Source organism: Neomonachus schauinslandi, chromosome 16, assembly GCF_002201575.2.
Source record: "Neomonachus schauinslandi chromosome 16, ASM220157v2, whole genome shotgun sequence".
NCBI lineage: Eukaryota > Metazoa > Chordata > Mammalia > Carnivora > Phocidae > Neomonachus > Neomonachus schauinslandi.
In genome coordinates this window covers 6321729-6342910 of record NC_058418.1, presented here as the reverse complement: position 1 = coordinate 6342910, position 21182 = coordinate 6321729, and the positions used below count along the sequence as shown (strand labels likewise).

The 21182-nt window shown below is 52.6% G+C and overlaps 1 protein-coding gene across 2 annotated transcripts in view; it reads left to right on the top strand.

The window, feature by feature from the left end:
• The window catches only part of MYH14 (myosin heavy chain 14), an 85745-nt gene that overhangs the window by 13778 nt on the left and 50785 nt on the right, over positions 1–21182 (top strand). For both annotated transcript variants that reach the window (XM_044911268.1, XM_021681382.2), the window contains exons 6-13: positions 164–184; positions 1560–1652; positions 2202–2265; positions 4379–4477; positions 5415–5555; positions 17804–17899; positions 20007–20125; positions 20794–20946. In XM_044911268.1, the coding sequence (XP_044767203.1) occupies positions 164–184; positions 1560–1652; positions 2202–2265; positions 4379–4477; positions 5415–5555; positions 17804–17899; positions 20007–20125; positions 20794–20946 (786 nt within the window). The remainder of the gene's footprint in view (positions 1–163; positions 185–1559; positions 1653–2201; positions 2266–4378; positions 4478–5414; positions 5556–17803; positions 17900–20006; positions 20126–20793; positions 20947–21182) is intronic.

Below are 21182 nucleotides of genomic sequence, written 5' to 3'. Positions count from 1 at the left end.
CCAGGCCACCCTACTCCACATGCCCAATTTCCCTGGCCCCTCGTGTCTCCCCACCCTGCCCACCACCCAAGACCGCCAGTTCACCTGTGTGTCTGTCCACGTTCCATGTGCCGCGTCCTGGTCTGTGTCCCGGTCCGTGTCTCGTGTCCCGTGACTTCCTCAGGCTGCCAGCACCTTGTCTTATGTGAGTAGCAGGGAATCACCTCAAATCATGCCACCCCTCACGCCACCCGGGTCAGCCCAACCCACGGTGTCCCCGGCAGACAGGCCTCGGGGCACTGGTGGCCGCCGGGGAGCCACGCCGCTGCTTATGGTGGTCACACTGTGTGCATGCCAGGCCCCGTGCTGTCATTTAATGCCACCCTAGTGTGGAACTCCCTGCTATTGCACGCGGGGCTCCCCGCTGTTGTTTCTGGCAGCCGTATGCGTGCACACGTCCAGAGCCCATGTTGCCACTTAGCGCAGTCCTCCTGTGTGTGTGCCCACTGGCCACAGACACCAAGATGAAACTGTGAGACCGAATTGTCATTTACTGCTGACTTAATGAGTGTGTGTAGATAGGACCCACAGACACATGGATTTGCACGGCCCAGAGACCAACAGCACCGTTATTGCAGGCCGCCTGCGTACACCCAGCTCATGCTAGTGTCCGAGGGCTCACAGGAATTGATTTTTTTTTTTTAAGATTTTATTTATTTGAGAGAGAGACAGAGAGAGAGCATGAGCGGGGACGGGAGGCAGAGGGAGCCCGATGCGGGGCTCGATCCCAGGACCCCGGGATCATGACCTGAGCCAAAGGCAGCCGCTTAACGACTGAGCTGCCCAGGCGCCCCTGGCTCACAGAAACTTAAAGAAATAGTTGATGCCCTCGAGAACCTCACTAGGAGGGGAGGGGGGTTGCTGTTAACTGAGCACCTACTGTGCTCCTGGCTCTGACACTGAGGTGGCTGGAGGGAAGTTCAGAGTAGGATCCCTTCCCTGGAGCCACGTGGTGGGGGAAGGAAGCTTCCATCTCTGGAATGCCTACTCTGTGCCAGACAGTTTGAAGCACGTTATATGAACGGTATAGATTTTTTTTTCTTTATTAATCCTGCAAGTAATCCATGAGTCCGTGTGTTTTACAACAGAAAAAGACAAAATGAAATTCCGCTTTTGTCCTCTCCGTGCCCCTTCCCTGGAGTGGCGTACCCTGTGGACAGTTTGGTGTGTATCCTCGTAGACCTTTCTCTAAATGCTTACAAACATGGGTCTATACCTGGAGAAGTGGGAGTCTTGTTTTGTGGTGTTTTTTTCTCTATTTTTTACTAATGGGATCACATTGTAGATATTGCTCTGCAGCAGGTTTTTGTTATGTTTTGGTTGCTTCCATTCTACAGAGTATCTCAGAGATGTTTCCTTGTTCCCTTCACAGTAAACTGAAGGGCAAGACCTGGGTGTGGGAGAGCAGGCCCACACGCAGACACACGGAGGCCCCTCACACACACACACCCAGCTGGTTATAGCACAGACCCCCGCCCTGGCCCGGTCGTCACTGATGGGCTCTCTCCCATGCCCTGTAGGGTGAGCTGGAACGGCAGCTTCTCCAGGCCAACCCCATCCTGGAGGCCTTTGGCAATGCCAAGACCGTGAAGAATGACAACTCCTCCCGATTTGTGAGTGCTGGGGGAGACCAGAGCCTGGCTGCTGGGAGCTGGGAGCTTTGGGGGTGGTTAAGGGGAAGCAAGAAGTGGGGGCTGACTGAGGGAGGAGGGGCCTGGGGGCCTGGACTCCTGGGTCCGAGGGAAGAGGGACTGGGGGTCTGGGTTCCTGGGTCTGAGGGAGGAGGGGGCTGGGGGCCTGGACTCCCATCTGAGGGAGGAGGGGCTGGGGGTCTGGACTCCTGGGTCTGAGGGAGGAGGGGCCGGGGGTCTGGACTCCTGGGTCTGAGGGAGGAGGGGGCTGTGGGCCCAAGACTCCTGGGTCTGAGGGAGGAGGGGCTGGGGGTCTGCGTCCTGAGGAAAGCAGTCAAAGGGGTCCAGACCTTGGATTCCCCAGGGAGCCCCTGGCTGGGACCTCACGATTGGGGCGAGGTTCAGATTGAGGGGGAGAGAAAGTCGAAAAGCAGCACTAGCTCTGGGAGGGGTGAGTGTGGGTTACGCGTGCTCTTGAGGTCCCCGGTGGGGAAGAGGACCCTCAGCTAACTCCCGACCCTTCCTTCCCAGGGCAAATTCATCCGCATCAACTTCGACGTGGCTGGGTACATCGTGGGTGCCAACATCGAGACCTGTATCCTCACATAGCCCCAGGGGGCACCTGGTGGCCGGGGAGGGTGGCCCTTGGGATCTCACTGCTTCCAGGAAACAGGTGTTCACACACACGGGGAAGCCTGGCTCCCTGATGTTCAGAAACCGTGCCTCAGTTTCCCCCCCGTGGAAGGGAAAGGAACCTGGGAGGGCATAGATGCAGCGCCCCCCAGTGGAGGGGGCGGCCCGACGGCCGTGGCCTTGCCGTGGGGCGGTGGCACGGCTGTGGTTTACCACAGAGAGAGGATACAAAGCACAGGCCGCAGAGGGAACAGGCACGTGGGGCCAAGTGTGGGGGAGACCAGGGCCAGCTTCCAGAGTCCCCTCCCTGTGGAGTCACACAGGACGGGCAACGAGACGTGACAACACGTGTGAGACGTTGTCCATCAGGGACGCTTGTTAGAGCCTCCTCAGCACCCCGGGGCTTTTCGTGGGGGCCAGTCACGTCAGCGCCCTCGGCCTGGCACGTACCAAAATTCCAGACTCCCCCAAGGAAAGCAGGTGTTCAGCAGAAACCACATTGTTTGCACCAACAGCTTAGGCACAGGGCGCCCCTCCTGGCGGTCAGGGAGTGCTGGGAACCCTCCCGAAATCCAGCTTTGCAGACGCCGGGCAGCCGCGGGCAGCCGTGGGAATAGGCCGTCTCAGACCTGTGGTATCAACCCTGCTCTGCGTGGGCAGCATGCAAGCTCAGTAGGAACTTACTTATTTTTTAAGATTTTATTTATTTAGGGCGCCTGGGTGGCTCAGTCGTTAAGCGTCTGCCTTCGGCTCAGGTCATGATCCCGGGGTCCCGGGATCGAGTCCCACATCGGGCTCCCTGCTCGGCAGGAAGCCTGCTTCTCCCTTTCCCACTCCCCCTGCTTGTGTTCCTGCTCTCGCTATCTCTCTCTGTCAAATAAATAAAAAAAATCTTAAAAAAAAAAAGATTTTATTTATTTATTTGAGAGTGACAGCGAGAGAGCACAAACTGGGGGGGAGAGGGGCAGAGGGAGAAGCAGACTCCCCACTGAGCAGGGAGCCCGACACGGGGCTTGATCCCAGGACCCTGGACCATGACCTGAGCCAAAGGCAGACGCTTAACTGACTGAGCCACCCAGGCACCCCCCCAGCTCACTAGGAATTTAAAAGATAAAGCACCAGAGCTCCAGGAGTGCAGAATTTAAGAAGATGGGCAAAGAAATCACACCGACCTGGGTTCGAATTCCAGCTCTGCCACTTTGAGGCCGAGGGACCTTCGGCACATTATTTGATCTCTCTGTGCCTCGGTTTCCTCCTCTGTGGAAGAGGGAGGATCATAGAACCTGCCCTCGAAGGGCTGGTGGGCAATGGGGGTCAAAGTCTTAGCGCGGCGCCCGCCATATAGTAAGCACTCCAGAACGAGCTGCCGTCATTAGGAGTTAACGACTGGAATAAATTAGCAATGTCCTTTGTCGATGTTAACATTTTTGGTTGCTAATTAGTAATTGTCACATCAGCCATATTAACAGTTAACCCTGTGCCCATCCCCAGAGGTGTCTGAGAAGCTCACAGTCTTCTGTGCTCTGGGGGAAGGCTGGGAAGCAGATGTAGGATGTAAGGGTTTTGGGAGGAGGCCTTAGCAAATGGGCATCTCCCATTTCCTGAGGGTTTGCTCTACACCCTGTGTGATCCCAGTTCCTCGTCCCCGTACCCATTCTCAGCCCATTGAACAGAAGAAGAAACCAAGGCTCAGGGTGTGTGCTTCCCCCACCCCTCCCTCCTGCAGGGACCCCCTCCCCAGGTCCTCCCCACCTTACCCGAGCAGGTTAGCGACCCGGGGATTTCGGTCAATGGCTTGCAGCAGATCTTGGGCCCGGCTCCCCGAGGTAGGTCCCACATTACAACTGTCATGCTGAATCCGTGCTGCGTGGTCCGTGAGCGGGGGGGCCACGGAGGGGTAAACAAGTTAGCAGGTGTTTTATTTTACTTTAAGGTGGCTTGCCAGTTCTTAGAGTGTAAACGTGCCTTGTGACTTGGCCGTGGCATGGGCCGAGGGGGCTGGGTGGGCTCCCCTCGCCGCCCTCCCCCCGCCCCACCGCCCCTCACCTGTGGGACCTTGACTCCTGGCCGCCCAGACCTGCTGGAGAAGTCGCGGGCCATCCGCCAGGCCAAGGATGAGTGCAGCTTCCACATCTTCTACCAGCTGCTGGGAGGCGCGGGGGAGCAGCTCAAAGGTTGGTGCTGTGGCTCACGGGGAGTGGGGGGCAGGGGGAGCCCCTGGCTTCTCTGGACCCCGGGAGGAGGAACTGGGAGGCAGTCAGTAGGATTTGTCAGGCACCTGCTTTAGGTCAGGCTCCCGCTGGGCAGTGAGTTCTGGCGCCTCCCCCGGAGCCCGCTGCCCCAGGTTTCTGCCACGCCGGGACCTTGACGTCGTGACTTTGGCCGAGGAGAGAATCCCGCCCCTGGCCCCTCGGCGTCCCCGCCGGCCCATGCTGCTGGCCGGCCCTGCTGCTGTCTGGTCCCAGCTTCCTCGTGGGTCCCGGGCTGCCGTTCAGGCTGCTTCTCTTCTGAAACTGCAGGGCCTCTGCCTACCCCGCAGGGGTGACACCACGACTCTAGCTCTGCTGCAGCCCCTGCTGCCTCGTGGTCCTGGCGGCCCCGGTTTGTGTGGCTTCGCCATGCCCTTCACTCTGCCTCCCGCCTGAGCTCCCTCCTGTCTCCTCCTTGCTCCTCCCGCCCTCTGGCTGAAGAGAGTCCAGGCCTCTCCTTTACAGGGCCCCTGCTGTCCTGAGGCTCCTTGCCGCATAGCCTTGGCTGCCCCCCGGCCCCTCCTTCCCCAGATCTGGGACCCCCACGCCTTCTGTCGCCAGCCCTGCTGTCCCACGGCTTCTGCCAGTTCAGGCACCTGCGGCCCCTTTGCTTCTGCAGCTCCTGCCTGCTCTGGGCAGTTCTAGGACTTGACAATCCCTAGGGAGTGGGCTAAGCAACCCCCTCCATGCCTGGCCCTTCCCATCAAACCGTGAGGAGAGGATCCTCACTCATGTGACAGAGGAAGAGACCGAGGTTCCCAGTGGGGGGAGGTGAACACTTGCCCCCGGGGTGGCCGTTGGGATGTGAGTCTGACTCCACAGCTCACCCTTGACTTTGGCCTCCACTCCTTACCCCCTGCAGCTGACCTCCTTCTGGAGCCTTGCTCCCACTACCGCTTCCTGACCAACGGGCCGTCATCATCTCCCAGCCAGGAGCGGGAGCTCTTCCATGAGACACTGGAGTCACTGAAGGTCCTGGGATTCACCCCGGACGAAATCACCTGTGAGTGAGCCCTGAGCCCCCGCGAAGGGTGGGGCTGGGGCAGCGCACGGGCAGGCGGGGGACCTGGACATGCGGTCCTCTCTGGTTGGGAAAAAGATACAGGGATTGGAGGAGGGAGGAAGTACAGCTTTAAGGAGGGCATCGGGAAGGGGACACAGAGAGGGTGACCTCTGAGCCAAGGCCTGAGGAGCCGAGAGGGTGAGTATTGGTGCTAGCAGGTTGTTACCCCTCCCCCGCCAAATAAATGGATTTATTCGGGAATAGTGGAGAATTGTAATTTGGGACAAGCAGGCTACGATAGGAATCCAGCAAGGGATAGGAATTTTACCTTACGGAGATGAGAAGGAAGTAGGAAGATGTTGTTTTGAACGAAAGTCCTCTGGAGAAAAGCAAGAGTTGAGGGTGTTGACGGTTTCTTGTAGGAGATGCAATGTACATCTTTCCCTGTTCGGGCCTGTCACTGAGGATTCTTTCCTGTTGAGGATTCTTCTGCTGGTGTCTCTACTTAACATTGGGTAGTGTGGCTCCCACTTCCAGCCTCCCCTTCTAGCCTCCCGCGTCTGCTTTTGTGAGGTTTCCCTTGCTAATTTTCAGAGAGAGAGAAGAGCCTTCTAGGCCAGGGGGACAGCCTGTGCAAAGGCCCTGGGGCAGAAAGGCATGGCGTGTTTGAGGAATCAAAGCTTCTAGAGTGGATTCGGTCTAGCGTGTGACCGAAGGCTGAGGAGATGGACCTGCTGAGGCAGGCTGGGCCTCAGACACCAGACTGAGGGGCTGGGGCTTGGTTCTGGGGGCACCGGGGAGCCATGGGAGAGCTGGGAGCAGGGCAGAGGCCCCTCTGAGCTGTATGGAGGACGCGTCGGAGGCCGGGAGGAGGCTGGAGTAAAGGTGCAAGGAAGAGCCTGACTGTGGCCCTCATTGGTCTGCCCCAGGCAGCACTGGAATGAAATACTCGGCTCATTCCCCGGGTGGCGATGCTTTGCTCCCCACTGGTTTTCACCAGATCGTATGTTTTGACAGTAGTTCAGCAGAAGTGCTGTATTTGTTTGCTCGGGCTGCTGTAACAAAGCACCATAGGCCGAGTGCCTTCAGCAGCAGAAATGGACCGTCTCCCAGTTCTGGAGGCCAGAATGCTGAGCTCCAGGTGTTGGCAGGGTTGCTCCATCCTGGGAGAATCTGTCTGTCCCCTGCCTCGCTCCCAGATTCTGGTGGTTTCCTGGCAAACTTCGGTGTTCCTTGGCATGGTGAAGCATCACACGAGCTCTGCCGTCGTCTTCATGGGGCTTCTCCCCGTTCGCACATCTGTGTGTTCAAACTCCCCCCCCCTTTCTATAAAGCCACCCGTCGCTTGGGGTTAGGGGCCACCCTACTCCACTGTGATCTCGTCTTGACTTAAAGAATTCCATCTGCAATGACCCAATACCCAGAGAAGGCCACACTCTGAGAGGGCTTGGGCGTTAGGACGTCGACATACCTGTTTTTGGGGGAGAGGGTATGATTCGACCCATAACAAGTACGTGTAGGTGGACCCGTCTTTTTGCAACCGCCTGACTGTTCATCGTTTGGATGAACTTGGAGTCCCGTGGAGAAATCCTCTCTGGCACTGCGGGAGGCCCTGGGAGCTATTGTTGGCTCTAGGGCCAATTGGGAGGGCTGGAACCCGAGCGAGCACCAGCTTGGCCGTCTCTCCGGGCTGCAGACAGAGGCCGGCCTTCTTGGCAATTGACACAGGGTCCCAGGCCTCCCCTGCTGGATTTCCTAACCATGGTTGTGAAACTTCCTCCGCCTGGTGAGTATCTGCTCTCCTCCAGGGGCAGCTGACAAACAAATCCAGATGGCGGCCACAGTGGGGGCCTGGCTTCCTGACACAAGTCACCTCAAGTAACCCTCCCCAGGGCAGCCCCGCTGCTTGGTGGGCGTGGGCAGCAGCTCCGATTCTTGCAATTCTGAGACAAAACTTTGGAAGTGACATATGTGTGTGGTGACATAATCTGGATGTGCCAAAGGTCGTAGTGTGGAAACCAGGTCTCCTGCAGGGCCCCAAGCCCTACTTTCCCCCGGCTTCCCACACATCCTTCCAGAAATATTTTTGACATTTAGGAAAGGGCACACATTATTTTTCCTTCTTTCTTTCCTTCCTTCCTCCCTAGCCTGCCTCCCTCCTTCCTTCCTTTCTTTCTTTCTTTCTTCTTTCTTTCTTTCTCTTTCTTTCTTTCTTCCTTTCTATCCTTCCTTTCTTCCTTCCTCTCCTTCTTTCCTTCCTCCCTCCCTCCCTTTCTTCTTTCCTTTCTTTGTCAGAGAGAACACAAGCAGGGGGAGTGGCAGAGGGAGAGGGAGAAGCAGGCTCCCCTCCAAGCAAGGAGCCAGACACCACACGGGGGCTCGATCCTGAGCCAAAGGCAAATGCTTAACCGGATGAGCCCCTAGGCATCCCCACATTATTTTTCTATAAAACAAGGCATTCCGTGGCCCCAGGGCTGATGTTCAGCCGTACCGGTAATAAAAATGGTAAGATATTTTTCTACTGAATTTAAAAGGTCCCCTGCAGGGGTGCCTGGGTGGGTCAGTGGGTAAAGCGGCCGATTCTCGATTTCGGCTCAGGTCTTGATCTCAGGGTTGTGAGTTTAAGCCCCGAGTTGGGCTCCACACTGGGCGTAGAGCCTACATAAAACAAAACAAAACAAAACAAAACAAAAAAACGTCCCCTGCAGTTGTTGCTGTAAGTGAACCTCATCTCCTTGACCTTCTTCCCAGGACCATCCCAGATACAGCAACGAACAGTTGAAAATCACGTGGCACATCAGGGGGCGGTGTTGGGGTTAAGGACTCCACCCGTTTGCTGGTGTGCTTTGTGCCCCGCATTTCTCAGCAGACAGTATATTTTAGTGATAATTCTGGTTTTCTATGTAGACTTTAGTGTGTGTGTGTGGGGGGGGGGGGTGCTGCATAAGATTTCATTGTTTAAATGGCCTATGATTCTTTTAACCAGCCTCTGTCCCTTGCAGACAGACCTTTAGGGTGTTTGCACCCATTGCTATCAGAATGACCCCCCCCCCCCAGAAAAAAAGAGCTGCCAAGAATATCCTTGTAAGGAGCTCTCTGTGCTCATGTGTCAAAAGAACAGTAGAATCAATTCTTAGAAGTGAAATGCTGGGTCTAAGGAGAAGGTGCGCTTTTTGTTTTTAATCCAGCTTTAAGGAAAGTGTGACAGCGGGATTGAGCTCAGATTCGCATACTCTAACACTCACCTGGTGACAGTGTACAAGGCAGGAGCTTTCAGTCTGTTCACAGAGTTGGGCTACCCATCCCCCGAGGCAAGTCTAGAACCCTTTCAGTGGCCCAAGAGGATAGCTTGCGCCTTTGGCATTGGTCAGCTGCCTGTTTCCAGCGCCAGCCGTTGGCAACTGGTAGATGGCTTCCTGTCCCTGTGGATTTGCCCATCCTGGCCCTTTCATGTAAGTGGGATCATACAATACGGCGGCCCTGATGGCTGGCTGTTTTTACTCCACATGATGGTTTCAGGTTCATCCATGGGGTACCGTATGTCAGTGTTTCATTCCTGGTTATTGCTGAATAGTTTTGACTTTTATCTATTACGGACACCAGGTCCGATAATCGATCACCCACTTGTGGCTTCTTGGGTTTTGCCTCGAACCCCCCATCCCCCACCCCCAGGGCTCCGAGTGTTTTTTATTTTATTTTATTTTATTTTATTTTTTTAAAGATTTTATTTATTTATTTGAGAGAGCGAGAATGAGAGAGAGCACATGAGAGGGGGGAGGGTCAGAGGGAGAAGCAGACTCCCTGCCGAGCAGGGAGCCCGATGCGGGACTCGATCCCGGGACTCCAGGATCATGACCTGAGCTGAAGGCAGTCGCTTAACCAACTGAGCCACCCAGGCGCCCTTCCCTAATTCTTAATCTTTATAAAAATGTGTTTACCTGAACCTGATATTTCGTAATTCAGTGATTCTCAACATGTCTTTCATTACTCCTACTGTGTGTTCCTTATGGAATGTAAATTCTTTCTTTAGTTCTCAGGGAAGAATTCTTTAGAATTCCAGAGACTGTTATTTTGTGTAACTGGTTACTTAACCTGCTAGATTTATCAACTGTTTAATTGTAACACACAGATTTCTTTTTTTTTTTTCCCAAAGATTTTATTTATTTATTTGAGAGAGAGAGACAGAGAGAGAGCATGAGAGGGGGGAGGGTCGGGAGGGTCAGAGGGAGAAGCAGCTCCCTGCCGAGCAGGGAGCCCGATGCGGGACTTGATCCCGGGACTCCAGGATCATGACCTGAGCCGAAGGCAGTCGCTCAACCGACTGAGCCACCCAGGTGCCCCATGATTTTATTTATTTAAGAGAGAGAGCATGAGAAGGGGGAGGGTCAGAGGGAGAAGCAGACCCCCTGCCGAGCAGGGAGCCCGATGCGGGACTCGATCCCGGGACTCCAGGATCATGACCTGAGCCGAAGGCAGTCGCTCAACCGACTGAGCCACCCAGGCGCCCAACACGTTTTTTTTTTTTTTTTTAAAGATTTTATTTATTTATTTGAGAGAGAGAGCACATGAGAGGGGGGAGGGTCAGAGGCAGAAGCAGACCCCCTGCCGAGCAGGGAGCCCAACGCGGGGCTCGATCTCACAACTCTGAGATCATGACCCGAGTGAAACCAAGAGTCGGATGCTTAACTGACTGAGCCACCCAGCCATCCCGTGGTCACCTTTTCATAGACTCCTTTTGACAAAAGAGGAGACAGAGGTCCAGGGAGGTGGGGTGTCTGCCCTACGACTCCCCCCAGATGACAAGGACATGATGGAAACCGGGTCTGACTCCAAAGCCCCACGATCCGTTTTTAGAGAGGCAGGTGGGCGACAGTGGGAAGCCCAGCGCGGAGAGCCCCAGGGACCAGTCCAAGCAGGACCTCCACCCTCCTCCCCGCTTCCTGTCTTCCCTAGTGCTGGCACCACGAATGCCACTCCTAAGAGGCTGTGCAGGGAGCCTGGCACTTGGGGAGGCGTGTGCTCGCTCCGGTGAGCAGCCCATGGCGTCACAGCCCCATGCCCCTGCAGGCCTGGGCTTGCTTGCCATCAGCTGGTCTGAAGTCACCCGCAAGAGCTAACTGCCAACTTCTCGGGTGTCAGATTCGCCTGGGTGCTTGGCACCGATGCAAGGTCCTAAGCCAACTGTCAGAGGCCATTTTTAAGGCCACTGGGAGGGGGAGGACTTAAGTCTGGGCTGGGTCTGAGCGGAGGTTAAGGAAGGAATGATCATTCATTTTGTTAGGTGATGATGCCATTGTGGGTCTGTAAGGAGAGGTCTTTGTTTATTTATCTTTTTGGAGGTGCTCTGCTGTCCTCTGGGAAACTCCCAGAACTGCCAGGGCTCTGGGCAGCCCTGGCCACCCTTTCCTCCCGACCCCAGATGGGCAGGACCAGAGGTCTCTGAGCCCAGCCCCTCTCGCTGCCCAGCCAGGGAAACTGAGGCCCAGGAGGTCACCCAGCTTGTCCAAGATCACACAGCAAACTCCCACATCCAGTAATGTATGTATCCCCCATTAGTTAACCCTTTGCCCTTTATTCATGAATATATGGATTCATTCAACCCGTGATGGGGTTTGTGGGCCAGACCTCTGCAAGCGCTCGGCGAAATTCACAGTGACCAAGACAGAACCAGCCCCTGACCTGTGGAATGCTCAGACCCGGAAGCATCGAATCACACAAATGGATGAAAGCTGAGCCGGTGGGAGGGTGAGCGATGGAAGGTGCATGGAGCAGGGACCGTGTGTCACAGCATTCCAGCGCGGCCTGGGGAGGGTCCCCTGGAGGAGGCGGCCCTTGCCTGAGCACTGATGGTCTGGCAGGAGCTAACCAGGCGTAGAAGGTGCTGACGGCATCTAGGTGGAAGGAACTGCCAAGGCAAAGGCCTGGGGGCAAGAACAGTTTTGGAGAAGCTGATGGGGGGCTGGGGTGGCTGGTTGGAGTAAGTGAGGGGACCCTGGGTCTGGAGAGGCTGGGAGGGTCGAGGACAGGGTGTCCAAGACCCTGATAAGAGCTCAGATTGAATCCCAGAAGTCCTGGGGACCACGGAAGGAATTCTTCCCTGGGAACAGGCAAGCTCAAGTTCATTCATGAAAACATTTATAGAGCACCTACTGCATGCAGAGCACACGGGCAGCAGATGAGTAAGGGACAGATACTTCCCACCAGGAGTTATGATCTCAGTAGAAATGGAGAAAAATTAATACTTGTTGCACATCGTGCTGTGCCCTGCAAACTATACCAAAACCTGATTTTGGGGGGTTTTCTTTTTACTTCTTTTTATTATTATTGAATGTTCTGTTAGTTTCAGGTATACAACATATGGATTCAACAATTCTTTTTTTTTTTTTTAAAGATTTTATTTATTTATTCATGAGAGACAGAGAGAGAGAGAGGCAGAGGGAGAAGCAGGCTCCCAAGGAGCAGGAAGCCCGATGCGGGACTCGATCCCAGGACCCTGAGATCATGACCTGAGCCGAAGGCAGACGCTTAACCATCTGAGCCACCCAGGCGCCCTGGATTCAACAATTCTGTTCAGTATTCAGTGCTCATCCCAAGTGTAGTCACCGTCTGCCTTTTTTTTTTTTTCCTGTGAGAGAGAATCCACATACCGTAAAATTCACCATTGTCAAGTGTGCATTGTGGCCATTTGTGGTCTATGCACAATCGCACTAATTCCAGACACCAAGTCCTTTCTTAACAGCCATTTTTTTTTCTGGACAAGATCTGACATTTCAACAGGTATGAAACTCAAGAAGAATATAATCACTAACGTGTCCCGGGCTCCCAGGAAACTACCTCTGTCCACGGTTTTCCCGTGTGTCCTTCCGAGGAGGGCATCTCGAAGCCGTCAGACCAGTGACCCTCCTTCTGTTTTCAGGGTTTGTTCAAAAAACCTTTTTACTTGGAATAATTTCAGCTTTACAGGAAAGTTGCAAAAAGGGTACGAAACATTGCCACGCTCTTCTCGAAGATTCCCCCGGTGCTAACATCTTGCCACATTTGCTTCTCGTCTGCTTTTCCTAATTATTTATTCTGAGCCATTTGAGAACAGGGGTGTGGAGGGGCGTGCAGCCGCACCCCAGCAGGCTCTAGGCTGGGGGCGGGTGATGGTCCGGCGAGGTGGAAGGAACAAGCCGCGGCGGGGACGGAGGCACAGGTGTACTGGGGAAACTTCTGCACGAGACTCCCCTTTATTCTTTGTATTAGCTTCCTGTGACCGGTCACAAATGACCACCACTAAATCAACACCCACTGATCCTCTTACAATGCTGGAGGTCGGGAGTCCAAAATCAGTCTCACGGGCAGGATGGGTTCTTTCCAGAGGCTCAAGGAGAGAATCTGTTTTCTTGTCTTCTCCAGCTTTGAAGCACATCACTCTAACTTCTGTTCATGTCGCCTTCTCCCTCGGCCTCCCTCTTATGAGGACCCTGCAGCTAGAGCCCACCTGGGTAATCCAGAGCTCATCAATCTCCCATCTCAGCATTCTTTTTTTTTTTTTTTTTAAAGATTTTATTTATTTTTTAGAGAGCGAGCGAGAGAGAAACAGCATGAGAGGGGAGAGGGTCAGAGGGAGAAGCAGGCTCCCCGCTGAGTGGGGAGCCCGATGTGGGACTCGATCCCAGGACCCTGGGATCATGACCTGAGCCGAAGGCAGACGCTTAACCATCTGAGCCACCCAGGCGCCCTCAGCATTCTTTTTTTTTAAAAAGATTAATTTAATTTAATTTATTTGAGAGAGCGAGAATGAGAAGAGAGTACATGAGAGGGGGAGAGTCAGAGGGAGAAGCAGGCTCCTCGCTGAGCAGGGAGCCCGATGTGGGACTCGATCCCGGGACTCCAGGCTCATGACCTGAGCCGAAGGCAGTCGCTTAACCAACTGAGCCACCCAGGCGCCCCCATCTCAGCATTCTTAATCACATCCGTGAAGTCCATTTTGCTCTGCCAGGCAACATTCTCAGGCTCCAGGAATTCGGATGTGGACCTCTCTGGGGGGCCATTGTTCAGCCTACCACCCTGCCGAATCTGTCAGTGCCTTTTTTTTTTTTAAGTAGGCTGCCTGCCGAACGCGGGGCTCGAACCCACAACCATGAGATTAAGACCTGCACGGAAATCAAGAGTCCGCCGCTCAACCGACTGAGCCACCCAGACGCCCCCTATCTGCATATTTTTATTTTATTTATTTATTTTTTCTATTCACAAAGAAAAAGCTCCAGTCCGTCTTTTCATTTTTTTGAAAAATTCCTGACATTACAGAACTAAAGTGAAATGTATTAATACTTTTAAAAGAACGTTCTCCTACGCAACCGCAGGACGCAGGACGGTACCATCACCGGGAGCTTAGCATTAGCACTGTCCTCTCATTCACAGACCATATTGTCCCAGCAATGCCCTTTATAGCACACAAAAATGTTTTTTTTTTACAGGCTTTATGCCAGTTTTCCTAACAATGTCCTTTAGAGCAAAAAAAGATTTTGTAAGGGACACACACAGGGGCGCACGCACACATACTCACATGCATGCGTACGCGCGCGCGCACACATTTCCCCAGGGCCAGGGTGACGCGTACCTCGGGCATTTTACTCTTGGTGTGTCTGGAACTCTTCTTCCTTTATCATTGGTGACCTTGACACTTTTGAAGATTACAGACCAGTTGCTTTGTCTCCGCTTGGGTGTGTTTCCTTGCGGTTAGATTCAGGTTACGCATTTTTGGCAGGAGTCTCCCAGGAAGGTGCTCTCCCTCCCCCCCCCCCTTTTCTAAGTAAACAGCGTAGGAGCGTAGACACCAAAAAGTGCACCTGGTGCCTATGCATCCAGTTCAGGGGCTTTCTGCAAGTGAACAGCCTATATAACCAGCGTCTAGAAGCCCCCTGGTGTCCCTTCCCGTCACCAGAACTGCCGCCCCCCCCTCCCGCCCCACCCCTGAGTGTGATCATTATTCTGGCTTCTAAGAGCTAGAGTTGTTTTACTTGTCCCTGAATTTGTTACAAATTCAGCACGTGTGCTTTCGTGTCTGGCTTCTTCCGCTCGACCCCATGACTGTGAAATTTGTCCATGTTCAGTGAGTGGCTGGGAGGGGGCTTCTTCTTTTTTTTTTTTTTTTAGATTTTATTTATTTGTCAGGGAGAGAGAGAGCACAAGCAGGGGGCGCTGCAGGCAGAGGGAGAGGGAGAAGCAGACTGCCTGCTGAGCAGGGAGCCGGACCGTGTGGCTCAATCCCAGGACTCTGGGATCATGACCTGAGCCAAAGGCAGACACTTAACCGACTGAACCACCCAGACGTCCCAGGGGAGGGGGCTTCTGAGGGGCGGGTTCCACAGGTGCATCCACTCTGTAAAAACTCATCGAGCCTGACGGGTGTGATTTGTGTGCTTTTCTGTATGTGGGCTATACTTACGCATTTACATTAGAATTTTATGCTGGAAGAGGGAGGAAAGAGAAGCACCACCATAAAGGATGCAGACCCTGGAGTCAGACCCTGGAGTTTGCACCTCAGCTCTGCTTGCTGACGAGCTGGATGATTTTGGGCAAGTTGGCTCCCGGAATGAGCCTTGATTTCCCCATCTGTGAAGGGGTTTTACTCCAGTACAAACCTGTAAAATGTTATCATAGGATCTGCCTCCCTGAGTTGTTATGAAGGTTAAATGAGTTCATTTGTACGTGTTTGGAACAGGACTTGGCATGTAGTGAGTGAAAATAAGTCAGTGTCCATTTGAACCTGTAAGTCACAAAAACGGTTCTGCAATGCGTCGTTGATGGGGTAGCTGGGCGCTTGCGCTGATCTGTAGGGTCGCGTGAGAGCAGCAGATACAGACCCAGCCTGAGGTAGGCGTGTTATGTGGTCCACTCAAATGTCACAGGCCCCTTTGCTGTCAGAGATGACAGAGTTCTGAGATGATGCCCAAATCTTGATAAAATTCTGAACAAAACCAACCACAGTCTTTCCTCAGATTGCACAGTGGCTACCCTCCTGGAAAATCCACTGTATAATTTTTTTAAAAGATTTTATTTATTTACTTATTTGAAAGAGATATTGAGCGGGGGCGGCGGGGAGAGAATCCCAAGTGGACTCTGCGCTGAGTGCAGAGCCCAGCGCGGGGCTCAATCTCACCACCCTGAGCTCATGACCTGAGCTGAAACCAAGGGGGCGCCTGGGTGGCTCAGTCGGTTAAGCGTCTGCCTTCGGAGGCAGTCGGAGGCTTAACCGACTGAGCCACCCAGGCGTCCCCAAAAATCCACTGTGTATTAAAACCAAACACAAAACACTTGTGTTTATACATAAAACAGTTGGGATTGGACTCAGATAATTACAAGCCATTATTTCACGGACACGGATGTCTAGTGGGACATTTAGGAGTCACACGGGGTGTGGGCAATTCTGTGTGGTGCGGAGGGCCCTGCCCTGGGCCCCATCTGGGTCCCAACCTGCGCGGGCCCTGTGATATCCAGAAACACCCCACAGATTGCCCCCATGGCCTCCATTGTTATGCCAACCAACCCCTGGGAGTTCCTGAGATGTACTTTAGGGGACAGCACTGACTATCCATTCACGAGGAGCTTTCTGGAAGCTCTGGGCTAGCCTGCGCTTACAGTCCCTCCTCTTTTGTGGTTTCTGCATTTGCGACTTCGCCTACTCGCTCAATTTATCCGTAACCCCCAAAAGCAGCACTCCTGGTGCTTTTGTAAAGATCATCGTGTCATTCACACAGGGGTGGAAAGCTTGAGTTGTCCAGCACACATGCAGCTGAAGTTCAGCGAAGCAGTACTCTGCCTTCCTGTCTCAGCTCATACCATAACCCAGAGTCCTTTTCCCCTTTTCACCTGCTACTGAGTGCCACGTTCTTCACGTTTCTTGTGCTTTTCTTGTTGACAGCTTCACTGTCTAAAATGTCCCCCAAGCAAAGTGCTTAATGCTGGCTAGTATCCCCAAATGCAAGAAGGCTGTAGTGTGTCTCACGGAGAAAACACAGAAATCCGATGAGCATCCTTCAGGCTCGAGTTAGCTGTTGGCCGTGAGCTCAACGTTAATGAAGCAACATTATATATTAGATAAGGTGTCTTTGAACTGAAACACATATAAAACAAGGTGATGTTATTGGTCAGTTGATGAAAATATGACCAGAGGCTCACAGGAACAAAACCCTGTATTTCCCATAAGTGCATTCGATTGCATTTGCTAATTTGTGTTCACGGTGACTACAAAGAACATAACTTGGCAATAAGGAGAATCGACTGTATATTTTTTGCCTTTTTAAAATGTAGAAAGTGGTATGCTGTATATACCACTCTGCACCTCGCATTTTTCACTTGATAGTTTAGAAATCTTTTCATATTTAGGGCACCTGGCTGGCTCAGTCTGTAGAGCGTGCAACTCTTTTCTTGGGGCTATAAGTTTGAGCCCCACGTTGGGTGTAGAGATTACTTAAAAATAGAATCTTAAAAAAGGAAATTTTTTCACATTGCCTAAGACTTTCTTCGTTCATTCCCATGTGTCCTTTTAAATCTTACATGCATTGCTTTATAAAACGGACATAAGCAGACACCAAATGGTGCTAAAACAAACCTTGAATATAAAATACAGAATTCATGTATCCGTTCTTATGTTTTAGGACCTGCCCAGTGTCACAGATGGATTTTAAGCTGAGGGGCGGTGGTGTAATTTGACATAGAGTTGTTGTTTTTTTTTTAAGAGTTTATTTATTTATTTATTGGAGAGAGAGAGCATGTGTGCATGCAAGCGGGGGGCAGGGAGGGGCAGAGAGAGAGAGAGAGAGATTCTCAAGTGAACTCCGCGCTGAGGGTGGAGCCCAACGCGGGGCTTGATCCCATGACCTTGAGATCATGATCTGAGCCAAAGTCAAGAGTCCAATGCTTAACCAACTGAGCCACCCAGGCGCCCCTGACATAGGGTTTTTCAGCTAGATTTTTTTTTTAAAGATTTTATTTATTTATTTGACAGAGAAAGACACAGCGAGAGAGGGAACAGAAGCAGGGGGAGTGGGAGAGGGAGAAGCAGACTCCCTGCCGAGCAGGGAGCCCGATGCGGGACTCGATCCAGGGACTCCAGGATCATGACCTGAGCCGAAGGCAGTCGCTTAACCAACTGAGCCACCCAGGCGCCCCTTTTCAGCTAGATTTTTAAAAAGCTAGTTAGGACCACACATCAGGGTCTGGAGCCCCATGCGATTGCTCTCTCTCTCTCTGCCCCTTAGCCATGCTACGGATGGTCTCAGCCGTTCTCCAGTTCGGCAACATCGTCCTGAAGAGAGAACGGAACAATGATCAAGCCTCCATGCCTGACAACACAGGTACTCCACCTGGCCTACAGCCCACCCACCTGACCCGGGGTTCCCTGTTCCCCCAGACAGAGCATCACCCCCACACCCCGCTCCCCAGCCAGGCATGCCTCCAAGCTGTGCTGATCCTTTACCAAAATGTCATCTCCCACTCTTTTCCTGATTCGAAAAGGTGTCCTCTCTGCCGAAGGTTTGAACAACACTGGTGTGCCGGAGATCCCCTGTCATCCCGGCCCCTCTGAGAAAACCGTTAGCATTGGGCTTTTCTCTTCCTGGCCTTTGTGCTCTGCATATATATATACTTTTGTTTTGTTTTGTTTTTGCTTTTCAAAAGCAGAATTATAGTTGATACTCCTTTTTTATCGAAACGGAAATAGCTTTGCTTCTTTATGATCATAAAATAATACAAGCTGGTTGGGGGAGAATCTGGCAATACAGAAAACTATAAAAGCAGGGAAATGGCCCACACTCATACTCCTGAGAGGTAATTACTGCAACATTTTGGGGTACTTCTCTCTGGGCTTTGTTCTCTGTCTACATCAGAGCAGAAATATTGTCACAGAAGTGGAAACACGTTTCGCACCTTTTCCCCCTCAAGACAGCAAGAGCTTTCCATCCTGATTATAAAATCCTATGGGCTCATTTTCCAAAACTATACAACTACAGAAAATATGAGGAAAGGGGCCCCTCCCATCACGCTGTTGATCAGCAATGTCACCTGTGGTGCTTGGAGGCTCTGTTCACACGCCCAGCAAGTGTGAACATTTATTTATTCATTCAATCTACAAAATTGGGGTCAGACCTTGTAGACCATTTTGAAATTTGCTTTTTTTCCCTCAATGCCCTGAGGGTAACGTTTCAAGGTCATTAACTAGAACGTTACTGGGGTTCTTCCTCTGGGGTCTGTGGGTAGAACCGTATGTCAGCATAATTAATCTCCTGGGAAATCCTGGGTGTTTCGTTCTCTGCATTTGCAAATGTGCATTGGAGAACCAGTCCATGGGCCAAAGGACACAGCAGAGGCTTTAGAAGCCTCCAGAACATTCGTGTGACTCGCAGCATAGCGCCCCAGTACACATTCCCTGCTGTTCTTCAGGCCACTTGTTGCAGTTCTTAAGTACTCTCCGTACCATGCAAAGTTACCATAGAAGAATTAGAAACTACGACGGTCTCAGATATAATCACTGTTTATTTGGTGTTTTTCCTTCTAGATGTGTTCTTTTCCTTTCTCTTTTCTGCTGGTGCTAAGAATTTGTAGTAATGGTTTTCCCATTATGGAAGTGACAGAAGCTGGAAAACATTTCTTAATTACCATTTTTTTATGAATTTTTTTCTCTACAAAAATAGGGAAGAGCAAGTTGCTTTTAAATATTTATTTATTGGCCACTTCCATGGGTTTTTACTCCAATAGCTTTTCCTCCAATATTTTATTAGCAAATGTCCAAACATACAGACAAGTTGAAAGATTTTAGACCAAACACCCAGATATCCACCACCTAGATTCTACCATTGACATTTTCTACACTTGCTTTATTGTGTATCTTTCCATACATCGTTTGTCCATCCTGTTGTCTGGTGCATTTCAAATTTGAAGATTTCCGTGCACTTCAGCATGTACATGAGTAGTTCACATGTACATGCATCAACTCGCATATGCATATCACCTACTGGTGTCCAGTGTTTGCTTACAATTCTTTCTTTGGAGTGAAACATACCGTGAAATGCACACATCTTAAGTGTACTGTGTAATGAGTGCTAATAATTTTCAGTGACTGCAGAACATGTATTCAAATGGAGGATCCCTGACTCCCTAACCAATCCCCAGTTGCTGGGCATTCAGCTTGTTTCCTGTTTTCCTCCATCACCAACAAGGCTGTGATGTACATCCTCCTGGTCCAGTCTTTGCTCACCTCCGGGATTATTTGTCCCATCTTGGGGTCCCTGAGAGAGAATTGTTGGGCCAGAGGACGTACATACTTTTAGGATTGTAATACTTACTAGTGGGAGAGGCTGGGCCCCTCGTCTGTTCCACCAGCAGTGGGGGCGACCCCCTCCGCTGCGCTCAGTGGCCGCTGCCGCCTCCTGGGGCTGATCAGACCTTTGTGCCTCTCACCCTCAGCTGCACAGAAGCTCTGCCGTCTCCTGGGACTAGGGGTGACGGACTTCTCCCGCGCCCTGCTCACCCCCCGCATCAAAGTTGGCCGAGACTATGTGCAGAAGGCTCAGACCAAGGAACAGGTGGTGTCTACTGCATGGAGAACTGGATCCCGGGGGCACGGGCGGGAACAGGGAGACATAAGGCGGCTGCTCTCATAGTCCAGGAAAGCGATGATGGTGGTGGGACTGGGGAGAAGTGAAGCCATGCTAGAGGTTTTCAGAATCCAGCTTTCGGGCAGAGGCCTCCGCCTGGCCCCAGGCTGGGCACTCAAACAAAGTACTAGGGTGAAGAAGACACAGTGGGGGACATGGGGGTCAGAGATTGGGGGTCACGTGAGAGGCCAGGTTCCACTCTCAGCTGAAGTACTCTTGTTAGGATCCATTTTACAGATGAAGAAACTGAGGCACAGAGAGGTTTAGCCACATGCCTGAGGACGCAGAGCTTCTGAGGGGCAGAGCCAGGATTCAAACCCGTGTTGTCAGGCTCCAGAGTCCACTTTCTTAACTGTTATGCTGTCGAAATTGGTTCGAGGGATGGGGGGAAGATGAATGAACTAACGTGCCCCCAAGCGCCTCACACGCTGCCTGGTGTGTAGTAGGGCTCCGAGCTGGTTGGCATCATCATTAACGTCATCATTCTCGATGAGCTGTGACGGGGGCCCGTCCACACCAGTGTCTCCTTGCTGGGGGGCGGGCTGGGGCTGCGGGGGCGGGCTGGGCCCTCACCATGTGCCCCCCGCCCCCCACAGGCTGACTTTGCGCTGGAGGCCCTGGCCAAGGCCACCTACGAGCGCCTCTTCCGCTGGCTGGTCCTGCGCCTCAATCGTGCGTTGGACCGCAGTCCCCGCCAGGGCGCCTCCTTCCTGGGCATCCTGGACATCGCCGGCTTTGAGATCTTCCAGGTCTGCACTTGGTGCCAGGCTGGGGCTGGGAGGGCTCCATCACTCTGGCCCTGTCCCCCTCCCACTGGTCTCTGTCCCCTCCCTCTGGTCTCTGTCCCCATCTCTCTGGTCTCTGTCCTCATCTCTCTGGTCTCTGTCCCCTCCCTCTGGTCTCTGTCCCCATCTCTCTGGTCTCTGTCCCCCCCTCTGGTCTCTGTCCCCCCCCGGTCTCTGTCCCCCCCTCTGGTCTCTGTCCT